The sequence below is a fragment of the Macaca nemestrina genome, chromosome 10, assembly GCF_043159975.1.
Source record: "Macaca nemestrina isolate mMacNem1 chromosome 10, mMacNem.hap1, whole genome shotgun sequence".
NCBI classification, from domain to species: domain Eukaryota; kingdom Metazoa; phylum Chordata; class Mammalia; order Primates; family Cercopithecidae; genus Macaca; species Macaca nemestrina.
Window position 1 is genome coordinate 141,487,023 of NC_092134.1, and position 24,172 is coordinate 141,511,194.

The 24,172-nt window shown below is 39.9% G+C and overlaps 1 protein-coding gene across 7 annotated transcripts in view; it reads right to left on the reverse strand.

The window, feature by feature from the left end:
- Nucleotides 1-271: 271 nt before the first annotated feature.
- Nucleotides 272-24,172, reverse strand: part of LOC105484107 (adiponectin receptor 2) — a 105,172-nt gene continuing 81,271 nt past the window's right edge. For all 7 annotated transcript variants that reach the window (XM_071072374.1, XM_011745357.2, XM_071072372.1 and 4 more), the window contains 6 exons: nucleotides 15,193-15,312; nucleotides 9,993-10,164; nucleotides 7,387-7,573; nucleotides 6,937-7,124; nucleotides 4,844-5,037; nucleotides 272-2,997 (listed from right to left, as the gene is read on the reverse strand). In XM_071072374.1, the coding sequence (XP_070928475.1) occupies nucleotides 2,869-2,997; nucleotides 4,844-5,037; nucleotides 6,937-7,124; nucleotides 7,387-7,573; nucleotides 9,993-10,164; nucleotides 15,193-15,312 (990 nt within the window). In that variant the 3' untranslated portion in view covers nucleotides 272-2,868. The remainder of the gene's footprint in view (nucleotides 2,998-4,843; nucleotides 5,038-6,936; nucleotides 7,125-7,386; nucleotides 7,574-9,992; nucleotides 10,165-15,192; nucleotides 15,313-24,172) is intronic.

The following is a 24,172-nucleotide window of genomic DNA, read 5'->3' on the forward strand; positions in this document are numbered from 1 at the left end:
TGTTACATTAGAGACTATTTTTATAAACTTCAACAATAAGAACGAACTGCCTCTTAGGGCTGCTCTCCCCTCCATTCTAAACCTGGTCCAAGTTACGATGAAAGCTTGAGTTAGGAAACAGGAGTTGGGCATAAGCACTTTGATTTGTGCATCCCGAATGGCAAGTTTCCAAAAATTTCTTAAATCTCAGTGTCTAAATTAGAGCTTCAGAAAAGTGCCAAAAGCTAAGGGGAGGTAAGGTGAACGGCAATAAAAAACACACAACAGAAGGTCGTATTTCATTTGGTTCTTTTTATTAGAAACTGAGAATACAGCAAGTAGGGAAATCCCACATCAATGGAACCATCACACAGATGCCCTTCTGGAACCCCACTCTTCTATGATCCCCAAAAATGTGCTTTGTGGCTTTAGCAATTTATAAAGGGGAAGAGGGAAAATACTGAAAAAGGCCACTATTTAATGGTGAAAGAATGAAGCTGTAGAGGTCCCAACCAGCCTAGGGCCAAAAAAGAAAATTAAAAATCTGCACAGAGCAAGCAAGCCTCTGACTGCTGAGAGTAAGGCATTCAGGCGCCAACCTGGTGAGAGTTCTCAGCGAGCACTGTCAGGTCAAGTGCACATGAGGCTGTTGGTAGTGAGTTGCACGTAGACACACATAGAAATGGGCACACACATGCCCACATACACACCCAAAAGAGGGAGATTTTACTGGATTACACATCAGTGATGTTAATTTCATTTTTCCTAAGGGTTTGTGCTATGTTGAACCAGATCCTTCCAGCTTTGGGGTGTGGGTGACTGCACCCAGAGGCTGCTACTTCTGTTGGTGTTGTGACAGGGCTGCACCTGTACCCTGTATCCCAAAGGGCATGACCAAAGAGCAAGTCTGGCTTCTGATCTGTGCTGTTGCTCCCAAGAAACTAAGTGGGATTCTGTCCAAATGGCCGCTGTCCTGCTGGACTATGCTTTCTCAAAGGGATTAATACTGTTCTTTATTCTGTCAGGCACTGCATCAGTTCATCCACTGAGTCTTTTGCTCGGTCCACCTAGCACCTAGGGCAGTGACCTTATCAAGAACCAAAACGCTCAAGTTCTTCTCAACTTCTACACTGGATTCTTTCTTCCTGGATCCCAGCTTTTGCTGGAGATTGGAAGGGCAAGGGAGGAAAATAACTGAGAAAACTCTATTGAATAGGAGACCGTTCCTATATTCCCAGACACCTACTGAGGATGCCAGTCCCCATGCTCAGGACCTCCATGTTTAGTTCTAATACCCACAATCCCAGGATATAATGGAGTCATCCCAAGTCTTTGATGACAGTAACCTAAGACTCAAGCGCTATTTTGGTGGTTCACCTATGGGCCAAGATCAGAATTCTATGAACCAGATCCTTTCCCCACCACTTTCTCTGACAGCGTATCAGGTTAGGCCTGGGACACGAGCCACTGTCTTGTACCTCACTCCCTGGCAATAACATACCATTGTCTACCAATGCCATGCCACTCTATCCCTGTAAAGTGGGGTTCAGTGAGTGCTGACAACTTGGTACTACAATTGGCTTTAAGAGCTCTGCTGGCTTTCTTGTTCAAGGAGAGCCGAGGTGTCTGTCACATCCAGGCTTATCACGACCGTGTACCAGAGGTAAAACTCATCTTTCCTAATCCAAAGGAATGGTCTCCCAATCTATGTAGACGAGCTCAGGAGAAACCTGGACAGGTCAGAATCTCATTTGTGGCTGGCTCCATGCCAAGAAATATGTCACAGAAAGGTCCATTTCTATCCCTTCAAGAAGGAAGGATAGTTAGGGCAGTGATTTTTAATAGAGGGAAATTTAGAGAGTGTTCCAGAGCTCCACAGCAAGGATATGGAAAACTGTCACATCCCTCTAATAAGACTTACCATAAAAGTGAGCGGGATGCCAGGAAGTAACCGGATCAGCCCATGCTAATGTTTCCTCCGTGGTCTCCAGCACCCCTTTACCAGCTGGTAGGAGTGCATCAGTCTCTCATATGACAATGACACCCTAACTAGAGCCTTTAACACTTCCTGTCAGCCATTCGTGTGCTGCTTCCACTGAGAAAACACATTCCACTCCCCTCTACTTCAGATCTCCCAAAGGCTCGCAGGCTTGACCACGCACTGGGCTGGGGCTATACTCTCTGCCCCATTAGGGTCCAAGGTATGTCAGCCTTTAGAAGGCACCTTGGTGCACCAAGACACTGTACATTCTGGGGCTATCACCTGATCCTCCTACAGTCACTTTTTGTGCAAAATTCAAACAGTGTGTGGTACTTGCATGTTTCATTCTATACAAAAATTCTCCCTCCCTCCCTTACCCCTATGTTTTAAACATTTATATAAAGTCTTATTTAAACAGTTAGAAATCTTATTTACATTAATTTCTTTGTTCTCCCAAAAGAGCATTTAAAATCACACTCCCACCCCTTATTGGATATAAATGTTCACCTAAATCGGTTTGTATTATTGTTATACAGAGAGAGAAAGGGAGAAGAACGAACCACCAGTTAAACTGTTTCGCCATCTTCTACAAATAAATATGATATGGATCAGAAGCCAGTTTGCCAAGGGTCTTGCAGAGCCCGCAATCAGTAGATCCCAAGAATAAGCCAGGGTTTGGGCTATGTCTCCTTTTCTCCCAATTGATGCACTCCATCCTTTGAGGTATGATTTATTTTTGTTTTTCTCTTCTCAGTCATGTACCACGCAGAGCCCCTGGGCCGTCACAAAGCCTACGAGGCTGTCAAAGTTTTGGGGCTCCTCTGGTACTGGCATCAGTAGCCGGCAGGGAGGCCCGCAAGTGCTGCAGGCCCTGGTTTAGGGTCACAGTCCCTGGCTACTGGTAGGTATCACAGTGCATCCTCTTCACTGCAGCCCCCGCCGATCATGAAACGAAACTCCTGGAGGTTTGAGACACCATGGAAGTGAACAAAAGCTCCCGCAACCACAAAGATATGAAACAGCTGATGAGAGTGAAACTGGAGAGGGAAAAAAAAAGAGAAGGGGATAGAGAAACCCATATATTATTAAGACTGCTAAAGATTCTTAGAAATGTTTAATCCTGGTTTATGCTGAGCAGAAGGCAGGGAATGGATGTGGCAGAGCTCAAATTCAAGGTGTCCACAGATCCTGGAACATCCATTAGGTGTATCACATTCTGCTGAGCTGAAAGTCAGCTGTTCCCAAAGAAATCAAGGTGCTGCCACTCAGCTCTACACATAAACATCTACACACTTAACACTGAAACCAGTGGCAAATGACATACAGACTCTCTTGCTAACAGGCCACAAAGGTCCCAAGGATCCCTTGACACCTAGCCATGGACTATGATCACACATACAGTCCTTTTCCTACTCACTGCTGATGGACATTTTGTCATGGACAAGAGGACTAGAGCTATGGTCATTTAAATGTTGCTCTCTTGTTAGAAAAACTAAAGAGGATTCCAGGATCGTGTGTGGAATGTCACAACATATGGTCCCCAGAGTTTCCTTCAGTGCTATGATTCTGAAATTTCATGAACTACATAATGTGTCAAAAACTAAGCAAACAGGCCCTTTTACTTCTCAAGTCAGAAGCTGGTCTACAAGCAAGTGACATTATTTCTGATTTTACCTGTTCTGTCGAATGCTATTCCACATCTCAAGAAGGGTAATCAATAGCTGGCTGCACTTCAAAAATTACACTATTCTGTCATTATAATCTCAAAATGAAAAAGTACAGTGGCTAAGCAGCATTTATCAAGAGAAAAACACTGATTTTGGAAGCAAAAACTAGAAGAAATTAAGTCACATCCCAAAAGATGTTTCCCAGGAAACCAAAGGGGATTAATTTCCCCAAAGAAAGAGGATAAAGGGCAAAAACCCCTCCTGGTAAATGTCAAGATGATGATGATGCAATCAGAAAGATGAAGGCGCTAATCTGAAGCTAAAAAAACTGCTTAAGTTCAAGATCATCTGCATTTTACAGATAGCTAAACTAAACTTTAAAGAGATGAGATGATCAGCTTAGTCTATAATAATCAGCAATAGGCTGAGGAACAGAATTCCAAAGGTCAGATTTCACATTAAGCATATTTCCAATTTTGTCTTGTTGAAAATATTTCAGGCCCTCTTTGGTTATAAGTTTTTCTATCTGTATCAGTCCATATATTTTCTTTTCCCTCCTCTCTTTCCTCGTCTCTTACCAATGACCACAATCTAGTTCAATCCAGTTCCCTCTTTTTCACAATCCCTCTTCTTCCACCAGACATACATACACTCAGTCTCTCATTACAAATCACTAAATTTTGGTATAAAAAAAGACCCTGGTAGAAATCTGGTCCTAAAAAAGACTCTGGTAAAAATCTGGTCTATCATCCTCATTTCATAAACAAGGAAACTGAGACAAAGAATGGCAAAATGACTTTCCATTGTCAAAAGGAGCACAGATTCTGATATTAAAATTAGCCTAATTCAAATTCCAGTTCTACCACTTAATAGCCACATGGCTTGGACAAGTGGCCTCACCTCCCTAAGCCTTAGTCTCCTGATGTGTAAAATGAAGACATGAACAGGAGTTATCATACCACATAGGGCTAATGTATTAAAGGAGGTAATCCATGCAAAGCACTCTGTACTATGCTGAGCATCAAGGAAGTGCTCACTAAATGTTAGTTATTACTGTACTTATTGTCCATAGAAAGACAGCTAAACAAGGAATAAGAACCAGAATACAACTGTCCTAACTTTGTGTCTAAAACTTTTTCTATTACATCACTCTGCAGTATGCCAATAACCCACGAGCAGATACCTACACAAACTCAATCACCCCTGACATACTTACCCAGATGTCACATTTGCCAGGGAAAAAGCGTTCGGGGATCCGGGCAGCATACAGGGCAGCTCCTGTGATGTAGAGGCTGGCCATCAGCATCAACCAGCCTATCTGCCCTATGGTGGCAGCCTTGAGGAACCCCTCCGAGATGACATAGTGCAAGGTCGGAATGATTCCACTCAGGCCCAGGCCCAGAAACACTCCTAGCAGTCACAAGAAGAGAGTAAAGTAACGCAGAAGAGAAACAAAGAGCCAGAAGTCAGTATTACAGCACAGTTCCATTAACTCTGTAAACTGAGTATTTCAAAGCAGCATACAAAATTAGCTTCCAGTTTTAAAGGAAAAAGAAGTTCTTCAAACTCTGGGACACTGTCACACAAGACAACACAGCTATATTCTAAAGATTTACAAATGCAAGGAGCCAGCTGGGTGCAGTGGCTCACACCTGTCATCCCAGCACTTTGGGAGGCCAAAGCAGGCAGATCGTCTGAGGTCAGGAGTTCAAGACCAGCCTGGCTAACAGGGTGAAACCCCATTTCTACTAAACATCCAAAAAGTAGCCAGGCATGGTAGCGCACACCTGTAATCCCAGCTACTCAGGAGACTGAGGCAGGAGAATCGCCTGAGCCTGAACCCGAGAGGCAGAGGCTGCAGTGAGCCGAGATCACACCACTGCACTCCAGCTTGGGCAACAAGAGTGAAATTCTGTCTCAAAAAAAAAAAAAAAAAAAAAAAAAAAAAAAGCAAGGAGCCTCGCTAAGAGAGGTCTAGCTTAGTAAGTAAGCAGTCTTCAAGGGTTTTGAATTAATGTTGCTAAATGTTTTCAGAAAGGTAAAGAGCCTATGACTTGCTTTGGACATTACCAAATAAACTGCTGGTATACAGCAATATATGTAAGCACAGATACAGGATGCATACTCACAAATAAAATGGGCATCTAAAAGAGAAGAAGAAAATGGCAATGCTGCTCTCACAAAAGATAAGAACCAAGCAGGCCTGAAGAAAAACTATTTCCTACCTCTTGCTCCTCTAAGGAATTATTATCATGATATTTCTTCACTTGTTCTTTTCCTCTACATGCTAAGCAAAGGCTGCTAATGGTTTCTGCCTATCATTCTCTAAGTCAAAGGCTCAGGAACTTGGTTCTTCTCATGTATATAAATAGCAAAATGCTCAGCTCTACTCAGCAAAGACATTCTTATCTCATGTGCTCAAACAGGCTTAACACCACTGTACTACTCAAGTACGGCTGAAAGCCGACCCTGACCAGTGCTCATTTGCTCACACGAACACAAAAAGGAAGAGAGCAGAATGTTGTAACAGTGGCCACTGACGTGAAGTTACTTCTGTGTCTAACCTTCCAGGTACCTGCAGATGATCCAAGGCTTAGATTTTAATACTAAATGGTTTTGGGGGTTTAAGGATGAAAGGAAAAACACTCCTTATTCATTCTCAGTGGGCACGGAGTTTGACACTGAGTGGGAGACAAAAACATCTCTGCTAACTCCATACCCTACAAGAAGACTCAGCCAAGGCACTGAGGGCCTTGTGGCTTTCTCTATGATCTCCAGCTAAACAGGCATTATCCTAAATATAAAAAGTCCCTTTACCCTACATCAGAAGGGAGATATGCTGCCCACTTTAACAAAACACAATCAGTACGGGGGTGAAGCCTTAAGCAGATTATACATTATAAAATAAAAATATAAAACAAAACAGAAAATGACAACAAAAAAAGAATCACTACAAAAAGTACACTCCACACTAAGTAAGAGAAATCATTGTTTACAAAAGTTACAGACTACCGCTTTCTGGATGGTGGTTAGCCATAAACTCAAGTAAGTAACAGTCCCAAATTATATCACCTCATACTCACCATGACCCCTCAACCCTAATGCTTTAAGACAATTAATAAACACTACTGACGACAACTACTACTACTACTACTACATAAAAAAACCCTCAACAATAGGACTATGATTTCTTCATCTTGGCATCACAAATACACAGCATAATGTTTGGCAAATGGTTCAACTTTAATAAATAGTGAATTTAACTAGTGAATAAATGAATGTCGAATGTAGAACCTCCAGTGTTCTTACCTGCTCTTACTCCCCGATACTGAGGGGTGGCAAACATGTCCCACTGGGAGACTATAATGGCTGCAATGCCCAGCACACAGATGACAATCAAGTAGATGAAGCAAGGTTGTGGATTACAGTAGAAAGAATAATAAAGCCAAGGAACAAAACTTCCCATAATCAGAAGAGCAATACCAGAGTAATCCAGTCTATGATAGAAAAAAAAAAAATTTCATTTAATGCAGTAATTTAAAAATTACTGGCCACTACAGGTTCCAATTAATCCCTCATGACATAAGCCATCAACAACCGCTAAGAGCCAAACTGGGTTGCTCTTTAATTTTAAAAAAAAAAAAAAGAAAAAAGTTTCCATGAGATGATATTAAGAATTCTGCCAACTCTGCTGCATGTTTTTCCCTAATGCACTACCTCTAAATCACTGGCCAAAATACGGACTTTACAGATACTTACTTAGAGAAGAGCCGGGAGACCCCCTCGGAGTGGCAGTAGACTGTGTGGAAGAGCCATGAGAAAGAAAGGCAGAGGATGGCTCCTAAGAAAAATAATCCAAAGACCACCTTCTCTTGCAGAGGGGCCACAAAGGAGATATTTGGGCGAAACATATAAAAGATCCCCAGGCACAGGAAGAATACACAACCTAGGAAAAAGAGCACACAAAATAGATAAAATATCACCCTTTAAAAGAGACAATATTATATACTGATTCTGTTTTCAATCCTTCAGCATCATAACAATATCTGAATCAAAAGTTCAATGAGAAAAATTTTCCAAGTAACTGAAGCCTATCCAAAATCGTGGTTTACTTCCAACACTGCTGGTATCAGAAATACTTCAGCTTCATAAACTTAATATACAGAATATAAAAACTTATCTAAGGGCATAATCTAAAAAGAAATCAGACAGTGTGGCTACTTCTTAGAAGACATAATAAGAAGCCACTTCTACCTCTAGATGTAGAATAGTTTCATTTATACAGTTTTTGGCACATACATCATAGTCCAGCTTTCAATGGTCCATTGTGCTTTTGCTTTTGTTTTTACAATGAATCCCAATACCCCTAAACCCTGCCAAGAAATTCAGCTTTCCTCTACCAATAGCTGTCAGGGAGCATCATGCTGCTTCTCTGGTCCTCATCAGCTGGTTCAGGAGATTCAAGAGTTAAGGACAGTAAAATGCCTACTCAGGCCATTTCCTAACCAATTCCTAAACTGTTCTACACAGAAAGATGCCATGTACCTATTGTTTAGGGAAGGGCCACCTAACACAAGGCAGGCACAGAAATTTCAAGTTCAACATTTGTTAAGTAATTGTTTTATCATTTTAATTAAAAATTATCCTTGAATTATAAGTCAGCAACAAACTTGATTTGACTCTCTATTCTCCTCTCACTATACTAGCAGGCAGGAACTTAGAGGCACCATGGAAATCAAATGTGTGATAAGAAATGCAAATCAAATGTAGTAAGGCCAGAAACTAGTATATTCACAAGGCTGTACAACTGTCACCACTAACTAATTCCAAAATATTTTCATCACCCCAAACAGAAGTTCTATATCTGCTGTCATCCCCCATTCCCCACTCCTCACAGCCCTAAACAACCAGTAATCTGTCTTTATGGATTTTCCTGTCCTGGACATTTCATGCATGTAGAATCAAACAACATGTGACCTTCTGTGTCTGGCTTGTTAGCAAATGTTTTCAAGCCTCACCCATGCTGTGGCGTGTATCAGTGCTTCATCCCTTTTTGCAGCTAAATAATACTCCGGTGTATGAATACACCATATTTTGTTTATCCATTACCAGTTGATACCCATCTGGGTTGCTTCTACTTTTTAGCTATTATGAATAATGTTGCTATAAACTTCTGTGTTCGTGTTTTTATGTGAACATGTTTTCAGTCATCTTGGGTAATATACTAGGAGTGGATTTCTGGTAACTCTGTTTAACTTTTTGAGGAACTGCCAGACTTTTCCATGGGGACTGCCCCATTTCACATTCCTACTGGCAAAGTATGAAAGTTCCAATTTCCCCACATCCTTGCCAAGACTTGTTATTTTTCATTTTCTTGATTATAGCCATCCTAGTGGGTGTGAAGAGGTGAAATTTCTCACTGCATTTCTCAAAGCATTTGATTTGCACTTTCCTAAATGCCTAATGATGATAAACATCTTTCCATGTGCTTATTGGCCACTTTAGATCTTCACTGGAAGAACATCTATTCAGATGTTTTACCCATTTTTAAAATCGGTTGTCTTTATTGTTGAGTTGTAGGAGTTATTTATTAGATCCTTACCAACCAGCTGATTTGTAAATATTCTCTTCTCTGTGGGTTGTCTTTTCACTTTCTTGATAATGCACTTTGATATACCAATGTTTTTACTTTTGATGAAGTCTAATTTATTTTTTCTTTGGTGGCAATTCTAAGAAACAGTCACCTAATCCAAAGTCACAAGGATTTATATCTATGTTTTCTCCTAAGGATTTTATAGTTTTTGCTCTTATGTTTGGGTCTTTGATCCATTTGGGGTTCACTTTTGTATATGCGAGTTTGGGATCATTCTTTTACATATGGCTCAGCTATCCCAGCACCATATGTTGGAAAGACTATTCTTTCCTCTATAGTATTCTTTCTTTAATATACAATCATTATGGAGAAAAAATTACAGTCCATATTCTACTTCAGGCCAAACTGAAAATTAGCAGTGCATATAAGTAATGAATTTTAAAAGATCAGATTACTTCTATTAAATAATACCTTCTTCTCAGTGGTCACTACAATATGAAACCACATTTTGTATAGCAACTACTTTTACTTGGCCTGGTTTAAGGACAATATCTGAAAATCTAGTACAGAGAAATACGACTTAAGTTATAACAAAATCATAGTGCAAACCAGGATAACCTAGGAGTAAACCAGTGAGAAAATTCATCATTAGAAATTGAGAGAACAAAATGGCAAATCCAAATACATGTCTGAAATTCTGTCCTTACCATCAAATACATGAAATTAAAAAGAAAGTGAATCGCCAGCTCATCACATCACTGACATTACATACCTAAGAGATGTGTCCAAATGTTGCCTGTTTCTGTGTGTATTCTGAAAATGCTCTTAAAACAGGCCCGGAAAGAAGGCATAGGAGGCCGGTGTCCATGCAAGAGGAAGTCATTATCCTTGAGCCAGTCTGGTAGTACATCATGAGGGATCACTCGCCACCGACCTTCCCATACCTGGCAGAGGGGTATTATCAAACATCTTTGTGATTTTGTCAATTTAGCAACACTGATCCCTAACAACTATATCTTACCACACTGTTTTATAATGGGAAAAATAATTTATTTTTTAAAAGGCAAACATCTCAAAATGTATAATGTCTTATATTCTGAGTTCTTTAAAAAGACTGATGAAAAAGATATTTTTGCAGGGAATGGTGGCTCAAGCCTTTAATCCCAGCACTTTGGGAGGCCTAAGTGGGCGGATCACCTGAGGTCAGGAGTTCGAGACCAGCCTGACCAACATGGAGAAGCCCCATCTCTACTAAAAATACAAAAAATTAGCTGGACGTGGTGGCACATGCCTGTAATCCCACCTGTTCGGGAGGCTGAGGCAGGAGAATTGCTTGAACCCAGGAGGTGGAGGTTGTGGTGAGCTGAGATGACACCACTGCACTCCAGCCTGGGCAACAAGAGCAAAACTCTGCCTCAAAAAAAAGAAAGAAAGAAAGAAAGAAAAAGGTATTTTTAAGTGGGGACCTTAGGAAAAGGAAAGAGTAAATAAATTTATAGGACATGCCCTAAAAGAGTGGTTTCAAACTTTGTTTCTATCTGGCTAACGGTGGGATGAAGGTTCCAAAGTCTCACTCATACAGACCCCCTTCATCCTATATAACAGACTTTACCCCTGATAAACCCCTGTGGTATTAAATATGAACATTTTATTTTTAATATTCCTATTGGTAAAAACAGAATTACACAGAATCACACTTTTGTGCCTTTTGCTAAAATCTCTCCCTCTATCTTACTCTTTCTTCTCTTCCCACCACACAAATATGATGAAGCAGAAAAGAAAGAGCACAGGAGTCAGAAAATTGTGGATCCCTGGCATTAACTAGCTATATGAGAGTTAATTAATTTTTTTTTTTTTTTTTTTTGAGACGGAGTCTCGCTCTGTTGCCCAGGCTGGAGTGCAGTGGTGCGATCTCGGCTCACTGCAAACTCCGCCTCCCGGGTTCACACCATTCTCCTGCCTCAGCCTCCTGAGTAGCTGGGACTACAGGTGCCCACCACCGCGCCCGGCTAATTTTTTGTATTTTTTTAGTAGAGACGGGGTTTCACCGTGGTCTCGATCTCCTGACCTTGTGATCCGCCCGCCTCGGCCTCCCAAAGTGCTGGGATTACAGGCGTGAGCCACCGCGCTCGGCCTTTAATTAATTATAAAACTTCCAACCTGAAGTTCCTTCATTTGTAAAATAGTGCTTCAGTTACTTCATAAGGAAATCATGAAGATCAAACAAAATGACACAAAGCATTTCATGAATTAGTTAGTAATTCCTCGCATCTACTCCAAAGACACTATATGACTATCCCCAGGGGCTATCTCCTGTGGGACAGTTAGTGTCTAATCCACCTTCCTGCTCGTGCTGCAGAGAGATGGTAAAGCAGCTCAGCCCTAAACTGCCCTTTCAGTCCCTCAGCGCCCTTTCCTCCCTTTTCCTCATGGTCCCTCCCGCATCAGATTCTAGAGGAAAAGGGATCAGGAGTCTGATATCCCCTCTGTAGGAAGTCTGTCATCCTCTGCACTCTGCTTCTTTTAATGTCTCATAGCCCCAAGAGCTCACACCACAAGGACCACTTAATCTTGACTAACTTGCTTCTGCTAGACAGAAGGATGCAAGGAAAAATGGCAGGCACAGGGTCTATCTTCCAGCTAATGTGGGCTGAGCAGTTCTTCCAGTCTATTACCCTATAAAGCAAGAATCCAGGCTACAAATCAGCAAGATTCACCTTCAGACAATGACCTCCACCCTACCCACTACAGGGGTCTTGTGACAATATGGGTAAGCCACAGAAACTTGGTGCTCTGTCTACGCTGTGGAAAGACTGCCACTTACTCCCAGCTACTGTGCCCATTCCTTCTGATCCACAACCTGTTTCTTGTTCTCTGCTCTCTTACTTCCTTACAGATACTTGTAAAAGAACTAATCCTCTGTGTGACATCTCTACCTCCGAAGGAAGTGAGGACTAACAGTTTAAGAACAGATGTGTCCCTCTTAACACTCTATCCAAACTAGCCCCCCCGCCTCTTCCCTGTTCTTCCTGCCCCCAGCCATACATAACCTCTCCTTCCTCCCCTTCCAACTCAAAACTTGGGGTCTATGGTTACTGGTGCAAATCTGGCTATTCTATGCTTGCTCCTAACATACGATAAAATAAAATAATGCCAAAAGACTAATCTTTATTTTTAACATCTGCTGCTAATAGTACTACCACTTACAAAAGTAGCTGTATAAGATCTTCCACAGGACTTTATGGAGAGAAGGAGAGCAAGGGAGTCAGGGATCCAGTCCCTTCTGTTGGAGCTGTTGGAAGTCTGTCAGCCTCTGCAGTCTGCTTCTTTTAGTGTCAGAGACAGACCAAGATACTGAATTTTTTGCATCAAATTTGAATTTGGGAAAAGACCACTATTGTTGAGATTAACCTTACAAAATGTTGCTATTACCTCACTTTGGGGGCATTTTCTTTTCTGAGAGGGAGAGGAAGATAGAAATCAATCCTTACATCTTCAAGGCAATTCACAATGTGCACACAGCTCTGCTGTATCCAAAGTGCTACTCTGCTAGCCCACATAGACAAAAGAGTCATATTTTCCCTTTTTACATTCAAAAAGAATATGTGAGTTTCTTACTGGTTATATATGCATATAATTTCAGAGTGATTTTCCCTGTTATTTCTAAACAAATGTTCTAGTGGTCTAAATACTGAGACAAGGAGCTATACTTTCTTAATTACACTGCAATTAGTGACACACTCAACAGACACTGCACCCTCATTCTCAACTTGGAGTCATATATAGTCAGCCAAATTCCAACACAAATAGGTATATCCTCTTTTACCCCCTAGAATAAAAGAATAAGATCACAGCTTAGCCAAAGACATATTTATTTATAAGCTTGACAAAGACACTACCTACCTTCAAATATCTTAGCAATAATCCACTGGGTATGTGGGTATATTAGACCATAAAGTGCACAGAAACATTTCTTTAAAAAACAGCCGGGCACAATGACTCACACCTGTAATCCCAGCACTATAGGAGGCCGAGGTGGGCGGATCACGAGGTCAGGAGATCGAGACCATCCTGGCCAACATGGTGAAACCCCATCTCTACTAAAAGTACAAAAATTAGCCGGGCATGGTAGCGCATGCCTGTAATTCCAGCTACTCAGGAGACTGAGGCAGGAGAAACACTTGAACCCGGGAGTCGGAGGTTGCAGTGAGTGGAGATTGTACCACTGCACTCCAGCCTTGCGACAGAGTGAGACTCAAAAATAAATAAATTTCAAAAACAAATAAACTGCCCGTAGCACACATCCTATTCCCACATGGACCTGGTTATCCTGGTAAAATAGCAAAAACTGAAGTCTAGGGGAAAAAAGAGTGACCAAGATCACAGCACATTTCATATTAAACTGTCTCTGTTTACTCGCTTCCAATCCAAGAAATAGAATCCCTGTACCACTAGACATGGCTGGTTTTCAAGTGTGGTCAGTTGCACTGCCATGGCAGGGTAGACCCACACCAGACAACACTGTGTAACAGGATGCCTCTTCATTCTGCTGTCATAAACAAACTGCTAAGGGATATTTACAACACTCCTTTTTCTTCAGAAGATCATAGTTTGTAGCAAACAAATGTCCTGCCCTATTTATTCTCCGATTCACTGTTTAATTTAGAGTTTTAGTTGCTTTATTCTTTGCTCTCTGTTCAGAAAGGGAGGACAAAAAGGCAGTTAAGTCAGCTACAGTACCCGCTGATCTCTAAATATTAAAATTTCCTAATGGCCCAGATACTAAATTTGCCAACTTTGAGAGATTTCTTCACACCAAATTTTCATTTTAAAAACAAAATAATCTTTTGTATCCCTTTGTGCTAATTCTCCTGAGACAGTGATCACTAGAATGAATCTATTGTTTTGTTCAGTTTCTTCACTCATTTTCAAACTGGCTAAAATTTTCTATTTCAGACCCATAAATGTTTAAACTCCCCCTGAAAACCCACTGGACCCTTAGTCTTGGAAAGGATGTCTATGTTCAGATCATAATGTTCTCTTTTCATACCCTGGTCCAAAGTGATAGTATTCTAAGTCCACTGATCCCAATTTTTCCAGCATTATTGTGAATGTAAGAAAACCTATAGTCTCCTGTATCTAAGACCATGTGCATAAAAAGTTTTGGTTTCATAAAAGCCATGAAAAGCTAAGTGTCACAAAAATTTCTCTCTAAATAGTAGTTCTCCAAAAATGTTTAATAAATCAATTTATATACACACAGACAGACTGACTTATGTTAATTAGATTCTACCTGCCAAGGCCCTTATTGATCTGATTGATCAAGTACCTACAAGTTTACCAGTGTGTCTATTTTCTCTAAGCAGGCAAACACAATTCTAATTACTATTTTAGAAAAAAAAAAAAAAGAGAATCCCACAATAGGTCCTAGGGAATCAGACAATGGACTGGAAGAAAAACCTTAGAGACAGAATATATACCAGCTGAACTGAAAATACCAGATGTACATGAAAACTGGAAAATTTCTCTCTCAAGAGTAGCCTGATTACTCAGAATTCCTAAAATCCCTAGAAAGAACAGTACATTTGCCACTGCAGTCAGTCAGCAGAAGAAATTTAAGGGACCTGAGGAAGGCATTTTCGTATCTCCAGGCGTCAACCACTTCTGATTATGTTTCATTCTGTTTGTCTAAACCACCAATAAGACATTTACTCTCTTAATCTACATTAGGAAATATTTGTTTCAAAGCTGGATATCCCAGTTTTATGAGAGCTTTATCATGGCTACTCCAAGCCAACAAATGTATTGTGTCTTCAACAAGATTAGAGTCCCAAAACCACCTCTGTCCCCATCTTGCCACAAATCTTCCCCAAAGCAAACCAAAGGCTACTGTACTACCACTCTCTCTAAAGGTTTCTGTTTGGGAAGGGCTAAATACATAGCATGACAATGACAAGAAACTGCACTCTTACCTTACAAACAAATTCTTCCATTTTTTCCATAGCATGATGGGCTTGCAAGAGAGGGGACATGCCCATAAACCCCTCATCTTCCTGAGGAGCTTCATCACGGCACTCGTGTTCCTCAGAGCTCTGCAAGGCAATCACAGAAACAGTCAAGGACAGAGACTGGGAGCCAAATGACACAATCAATACATTTCCCTTGCAGAATTATAATGAAATTCTTAAGGTTAAAACAAGGCCTTAGACAAGAATCAACAATATAGTAAGTCAGTTTATTATAGAATTATTAGTATTAAAAATGAACTCTAGTACTCAATTCTTCTCTGACAGATGAATTAACTGTCTACTATAGCAGCATCTCTGTGTTTGTTTCAGTAGCAAATTCCTGGCTTTACTGGTTTGTTTTTTAAGAATTATGTCATAGAACCATAATAATATTACATAAAACTGAGAAATTACTGAGGGGAAAACCTCCAAGACTCGCACCTGGGACACATGAAATAAATAACTGTGATACACAATGTGGTAAGTACTCTAGTGGCAGAGAGAAAAAGGAGAGAAAAACATAGAACAAATTTTTAAAAAAATATATCCAGGCCGGGCGCGGTGGCTCAAGCCTGTAATCCCAGCACTTTGGGAGGCCGAGACGGGTGGATCACGAGGTCAGGAGATCGAGACCATCCTGGCTAACACGGTGAAACCCCGTCTCTACTAAAAAAATACAAAAAAATAGCCGGGCGAGGTGGTGGGCGCCTGTAGTCCCAGCTACTCGGGAGGCTGAGGCAGGAGAATGGCGTGAACCCGGGAGGCGGAGCTTGCAGTGAGCTGAGATCTGGCCACTGCACTCCAGCCTGGGCGACAGAGCAAGACTCCGTCTCAAAAAAAAAAAAAAAAAAAAATCCAACACAGAGGAAAAGGCTTTATATATAGGTCATCTAACTTAATCCTAACAACCGCCTTATTAAGTATTCTCATTCCCATTTAACATATTAAGAGCATTAGGCAAAGAGGTTAAATAAGTTGTCCAAGGTTAAAGCTGAAGTGGAAAAGTCAAACTCCAAAACCCATTGCCTTCCCACATTCTGAAGAAAATGACTGATCTGTATAGGCAAATGGAAAAAGAAGTGACAATCCGGTATGGTCTAAAGAGATAAATTACTAAAATTAAAATTTCTGCCTCCAGACCAAGGTTCATACTGGTTTAGATAAAATGATATTGTGAGAAGAAGGGCAGCAGACTGGAAGTCAGGAGACCAAAGTGGTGAGGCCCGCTCTACCACTAACATCAACGGATCCTCACTGCAGGTCCATTTTCTCCCTATATATCAAGGGAGGAGTTTAAACAATCTCTACAGTCTTCTACATCTCTAAAAAATTCTATAATTCTTTAACTCAATGAATAAGACAACACAAGAGAACCACAATTCCCTACCTAACCAAGAGTCTGTCTAGACAAACAGTACTGCTAGCATCACTGCACAAAGAAATGAATGAATCCTCCACCTCTAATCGAAAAACTAATTGGTAAGAAGGAACACAGAGGCAATGGGTAATCTACTACAACACTTTACATTTGATCTTGTTTAAAAGGAAATTCTGAGATTTTAATTTTCCTGTTCTCCAGTTTATAAGACACTAGAGGCTATGATGTGGCATGTGAGACATGTTACACACCCAGTCTGATTTTATAAAAACATATAATCTCCAAGAAAACCATCTTGAATAAAATAACCTCCCCATCTTTGCTTATCTAAAAAGTACTATCTATCCTTCAATGACTAACCTTCATAGTTGCTATTTAAAACCCTTCTTTAACTATCCTAAACTCGTGTTCTTCAACCTTTCTTTCATTACTGCTACCCCCAAGCCCGGGACATTTTTTTTTTTTTTCCTCTCTCTCTTTGAGACAGGGGACAGGGTCTTGCTCTGTCACCCAGGCTCCTGGAGTACACTGGTGCGATCATGGCTCACTGCAGCCTCAAGCTCCTGGGCTCAAGCAATCCTCCACCTCAGCCTCCTGAACAGCTGAGGCTACAGGTGTGCACCACTGTGCACACGTGTGTGTGTGTGTGCACCACCGTGGGCACATGTGTGTGCAGCGTGCACTACAGGTATGCACCACTGTGTCTGTGTGTGCACATGTGTGTTTATGTGTGTGTAGAGACGAGGTCTATGTTGCTCAGGCTGGTCTTGAACTCCTGGCCTCAAGCAATCCTCCTGCCTCAGCTTCCAAATATATTGGGATTATAGGTATGAGCCACTGCACCCAGCCCTGGGACATTTTTAGATTGCTTTCTTAATCCCCATGAATTTTAATAACACAGATATACTATCTATGTACTGTGGCCCTATGGGGGGTTACAAACCATAGTAGTATTTAATAGTTTTTCACCGCCCACCCCACCAAGAACCAATTTTCACTAGAGACTGCATAACCTATCTAATCCACAGCAGTTGCTTCTTCTGACTTCTGTTTCTTCTTCTGACTTCTTCTTCTGATTTCTTTAGCACTTAAGTCTGTGCCTCTCATTTGACAGTAATATCTGATTACAGCTTTTATTGATTTATACTGTTTTATTTAATGTTTAATAGAATTTTACATTTTTAGTGTATCATTTCCTAAACTAGATTTTAAGTGTCTATCTTCTTCCCCATGGCTTCCGGAACATACTTACATGATGGCTAAATTAATAAATGCTCTAGAAGACTTTCAACAACAGATTAATAAGGGCTGTGCCTAATTAAACATGAAATTAAAATGATAAAATTCCATTAAAATTATATAAAACCTGAAAACGGGCAATAGCTTGAAATGATTATAGCAGACCGATTTTAAAATATAAAATTATATGTTATATAAAATAGCTCAAATATTTATGCATATTCAACGGGTATTTGATTCTTCACAAAGAAAGAGAAACAGTCTTTATTCTCATGCAAATTATTGTCAGCAGTTTCAAAACTACAAATATGCACATAAAACACAATATGGTTAATGTATACTACCATTAAGTAAAACCTGATGAAATTGCACTCTGAATCAATATGATTCAGTAAGTAATCAATGCGCTTACTCACAATCAGTAATTTTGATTATCAGGCTAAATGCAACTGATTACATACAGGACTACTGATAGCAGCCAAGACAGGAGGATGGCTTGAGCCCAGGAGCTCGAGACCAGCCTGGGCAACATGGTAAAACCCCATCTCCACAAAAAATATAAAAATTAGCCAGGAGTGGTGTTGTGTGGCTGTTTGCACTCCCAGCTACTCAAGAAGCTCAGCGGAAGACTCCTTGAGCCCCAGGAGGTCAAGGTTGCAATGAGCCGAGATCGTGCCACTGCACTTCAGCCTGGGCAACAAGAGAAACAAACAAAACGAAAATATTTCCTTCAGAAGGGCAAAGTATTAATAAATCTGTTGATTTACCAAGTATTATGACCAATTCTCACCCTTGTATAATGGAATATTCACAAATATGTTCCCAAAGGATAAATTAAAATACTAGACCATAATTAACTATTTATTGTGTTCAAGTATTATGGAGTTGCTAACGAGGTATCCACATGGTGTGGGTGGTGGTAAATGCAGTTCCCTGGGTTAGAGAGAGGATAAAGTAGGAATACAGTGGCAGAGTTACACACTGGCTAAAACACAGGATAAAAAATACTTTCCCTAGAGTATACCGTATGTCACATACTGACGGCTTGGAAAGACTATGCAGCCACTATATTTAAAACAGTCTCTGTCTTCCAATATTAAGTCCAAATGACTATTATGAGTGAAATTACTATTTCTAACTTCCATCCAACAGCCACCAAACCACAGTACCCAAAGATATTTCTGAATAAATTGTATCTATATTCAATGATCACATACATGCTATGTTCTGCTTCTGTTGTCATACTCCTTACCACATACCCTCAACAAAATTATGACAAGATACATGACATTGTGAAAGATTAAACAAAACCAAAGCTGCCAAAAATAAAGGCATAAAACTTAATTCTCCAGCTTTTTCCATGAATAACTATTATATTTAAATTTGTAGAGGTCAATGCTTTGAAATGAGCACACAGACATTTTGAAATAGCTCTTCCCTCCCGCCATCTGTTTTCAGTAAAGTCCATCTGTGAGAACTTTGCTGACTGTATTTCAAAACATAGTAACACTTGACTTTGATGATCTGTCCAAACTGCAATCTAAAATGAGAATTTTCCAGAGTACACTTTACCTTTGGAAAGACAGAACCATAGTGATAAAGATAAAAGGTCTTTAAGATCAGCCTAATATGAAAATAATTCACAAACCTATTGGGTATTTATTGGTTTTGGCCTAACTCAATTCAACAGAGTAATTCAGCTTAACAAATATTTATTAGATGATTAAAAATAAGATGAATAAAACATAGTCTCTATCTTCCATGAACTTACAATCTAATAAAGTGCTAAATTAGCCACATAAATAACTATCATAGGAAAAAAAGGTATAGCTAGTTCAAAGATAGAAATGATAAGGTTCAGGAAAAGCTGCATGAAGAATAAAAATTTTGCAAAGATGAGATAAAGGAAAATAACCAAGTGGGAAAAACAAAAGTATCATGTTGAGAAAAAGAGACTACTAGTTCAACTAAAGCTTCAGGTGCATTTAGGAAAGTAGCAAAACATAAATGATGTATTTAAATGTTAGTGGAAGTGCACAAAGTGCCACAAAGACTCCCAATCATGATACTATCTACCATCCACAATTAGACGAAAAAGGTCAATGGTACAGTACCCAGGGCTGGAAACAGTAAACCTTTGATTAAAATTTGTCTGCCTTTATAAATGTCATTTAGAACTGAGACCTTCTGCATTCACATAGCTTAATTATGAGGACTAAGATCTATGGCCCCTATATCAACATAACTTTATTATTTGTTCTAGGAAATTATTGCCCAGGAAGGTAAGAATGCAAACCAGTAAATAACTTCATCATTAGCTTTAGGAATTTCTCAAAAACTCATTCAACTGAACAACAGACTGCACAATTCGATCCTTAGAATAATAAATTGCTCAACTGGGCAAACATGCTCACTTATCAAATAAATATTTGTTTATCAAGACTTGATCCAAGAATTCTATCACAAACTTAGCACAGGGCCAAGTAAAATCTCCTTAAACTACTTGAACCCAGACCCCAAAACCCTGTAAATATCCATATCCAATACTTTCTTTCTGAAATACTTCTAGGACTCTTTAAGGCAGTGTTCACCCTTACTGAAGTATATAATAAACCTGGCTTAGTTTGATCAACAGGTGATTTTTATGGTCTTTTTCCAAGTTGACAGGTTGAAGCCAGCCTTAACTTTAGAAACTGGAAATGTGTGCCAAGGGCATTAGCAAGCTGATATTACTAACAAATGAAAACAAAGAAGTTTGTGGAAACAAAGCTATCCACAAAAATAAAAATAAAAAAAGATAGCTGAAGAATAAGTATTGATGGATTCTCCAAAAGAATAACTGCAATATGTAGTCTACATGAATATTCATTCTGGCCTGCCTAGAAATATATGTACTCTGACTTCCATCAAAGCTTGATGGAAAAGATCTTTAAAATCACTCAGTTTCTTAAAAATTCTCAAATAGCAATTCTATCTTTTTTTTTTTTTTTTTTTTTGAGACGAAGTCTCCCTCTTGTCCCCCCAGGCTGGAGTGTGATGGCGTGGTCTCGGCTCCCTCGGCTCACTGCAACCTCTGCCTCCAGGGTTCCAGCGATTCTCCTGCTTCAGCCTCCCGAGAAGTTGGGATTACAGGGGTGAGCCACCACGCCCAGCCTCTAATCTTAATTGAATTTCTTAAGCAGACTTCTCCATGAAAATAAAATGAAGTGACTGACAAGAGTCTATTTACAAGTTAGTTTTCTTATAATAAACTATTATATAGTGGCATTCTTGAGTTTGGTTAAAGGAAACCAGTTTAACAGAATATGAAGGTTGAATGAATAAAAGTTCCTTATCTCCCAATTTATAAAGAAGAATCTGGAGCAGAGGAAAAGTAGGACAACCATAAAGGCTGATCTCTTTATTCAACCTAATATCTTGAAAGCTCAGAAAGGGAGCAGGAGGCAGAGGGGAGCCATAAATACAAAGATTAGGACAACCTGGTTTGAAACGCCTCCATATTTTTGTCCAAAAGCTTACAGAATGCCTCCTAACTATACACTTTAGCAAATATAGTTAAGAGTCCAGGCTTTAGGGTCAGAGGCCTAGAGGCAATGGTCTAATCATTTCAACCAGTACGCATTACACAAAATTTGAAACTGATATAAATTTCAAAAAGAAATTTGAATGATGGTATAATACTGGACCAGGAGGCTAAAGACCTAGATTTCAGGCCCTACCTGTCTTGTCTTACTACCACATCCTCCACTCCACTGTACCTTGACCTTTCATTCCAACTATGCTGGACATTTTTCAGGTTCAGACATCAGTATGTGCCAGTGTGTACTCAATAAACATTAGCTATTATTATTACTATTCCCTACAGGCACCACATTATATCTTGCTTCTGAATCTTCACATCTGCTGTTCCCTTTGTCTAGAATGTCCTTTAGTCCTTTCTTAGCTAAATCCATTTGCAGCTGGAGTTACTACCATAGTAATCTGTGCATAAAATCACACAGCACTCACCACAAATGTACTGGTTTACCTGTCTCTCTAACTAAACTACATGCTGCTTAAGGGCAAAAACTATGTCTTCTCTTCTCAAGTCCAAAGTGCCAACACATGGTAAAGAAACTAAAAACATTTGAAGAAGGATTAAAAGCATCCGTGTGTCTACTAAACTAAATGACTTTTGGGATCCCTGCCACTTTGACAGTCTAGGAACCAAGTTTGAGTACGTGAAAGAAAATTGGCATTATTTAAGAGAAATTAGGATTAGGAAGTTAGAATAGAAGGAAAAGCTGGTGGGGGAGTGGACAGTTAACCTTAGTTTAACATTAGTTCAATTTGAAATGGTTAAAAGTCCAATAAAGAAGAAAACACTTCTCATTTGAAGGGTCTAGGGGAAAAAAAAGAAGACAGCACTATGATGATAGATTTAGAAATCACCTTTATGAAAAGGTTGTTGAAGTCAAGGGTGGCTGAGATATGTGGATAACTTCAAGATGTGTTTATCAGGATTTACTACAGTTATAGTAGTCAAGTACTATTATAAAGGAAGGACAGAGTAACAATTATTATTTATTATACACTACATGCCAGACACTGTACTAAGTGATTTTTACAAATTAATCAAACCTTCATAACAAGTTTCTGAAATGAGTATATTTCTATTCCCATTTTATTAAGTGGAAATCTAGATCAAGCATGGTAAATGAAGAAATAGAAGCCACGAAAAGGTACACAGCTCTAAGTAGTACCTTAATTCCCAACCTAACACCACTACCTTTCTTGGCTAATTACTTCAAATATTATGCAAGTGTATACGCACATTAAATGTTTTCTGTAGATTGAATAAATGTCTCATTCATAAAGCAGGTATAACTACTTTAAAATACATGTAGGTGCTCCGTGAATTACACAATACAAATTCACTTAAGATGAACTGAATTCATAGCCAATTTCTTTTTTTTTTTTTTTTTTTTTGGAGACGGAGTCTCGCTCTGTCGCCCAGGCTGGAGTGCAGTGGCCGGATCTCAGCTCACTGCAAGCTCCGCCTCCCGGGTTTACGCCATTCTCCTGCCTCAGCCTCCTGAGTAGCTGGGACTACAGGCGCCCGCCACCTCGCCCGGCTAGTTTTTTGTATTTTTAGTAGAGACGGGGTTTCACCATGTTAGCCAGGATGGTCTCGATCTCCTGACCTTGTGATCCGCCCGTCTCGGCCTCCCAAAGTGCTGGGATTACAGGCTTGAGCCACCGCGCCCGGCCGCCAATTTCTATCATGTAGTTTTTTCAAACTAATATTTAAAATGTGAGTATCATGTAGTGAGGTCTGTTAAATATTTCTGATGTTTGAAGGGAGAATGGGATCATCTTCCTAACCCAGTAATTCCACTCACAGGTATGTAGCTAATGGAAGTGTATACATTTGTTCACTAAAAAGCAAGTACTGGAATGTTCATAGCAACACTATTTATAATAGCCCCAAGTTAGATACAACCCAGATTGCCTTCATATAAATAAAATAAAAATTGGTACAGTAACATAAAGAAATACCACAGACCAATACAAATGAACAATCTACAGCTATACCGAGAAAATACAGATGAATTTCACAAACATGATACTGAGCAAAAGAAGCCAGATACAAGAGTATATATGGAATCATTACAATGAGATAAAGTACAAAAGAAGCAAAATTAATCTATGCCATTAGAAGTCAGGGTAATGGTTCCCTCTGAGGGAGTGGGAATAGGCAGTTAGTATGAGGAGGTAATAAGGAACCTCCAGGAGTGCTGGTTATTCAGGAGTGTCTAGTTTATAAAAGTTTATCAAACTATCCACTTATGGCCGGGCGCGGTGGCTCAAGCCTGTAATCCCAGCACTTTGGGAGGCCGAGTCGGGCGGATTACGAGGTCAGGAGATCGAGACCATCCTGGCTAACACGGTGAAACCCCGTCTCTACTAAAAATACAAAAAACTAGCCGGGCGAGGTGGCGGGCGCCTGTAGTCCCAGCTACTCCGGAGGCTGAGGCAGGAGAATGGCGTAAACCCGGGAGGCGGAGCTTGCAGTGAGCTGAGATCTGGCCACTGCACTCCAGCCCGGGCTACAGAGCAAGACTCCGTCTCAAAAAACAAACAAACAAACAAACAAACAAACAAAAAAAAACTATCCACTTATGATATACCTACGTGTATATGTGTGTAATGCTTTAATAAGGTTTTTGTCGTTTTTCTTTGAAGGATCCTCCTACGCAGAAGTTTGAAAAATAATGATATAGAAGAAATCAGGGATACAAATTCAGGTCACTCTGAGTACAAAACCCTGCTTTTTTCCTTTTACCA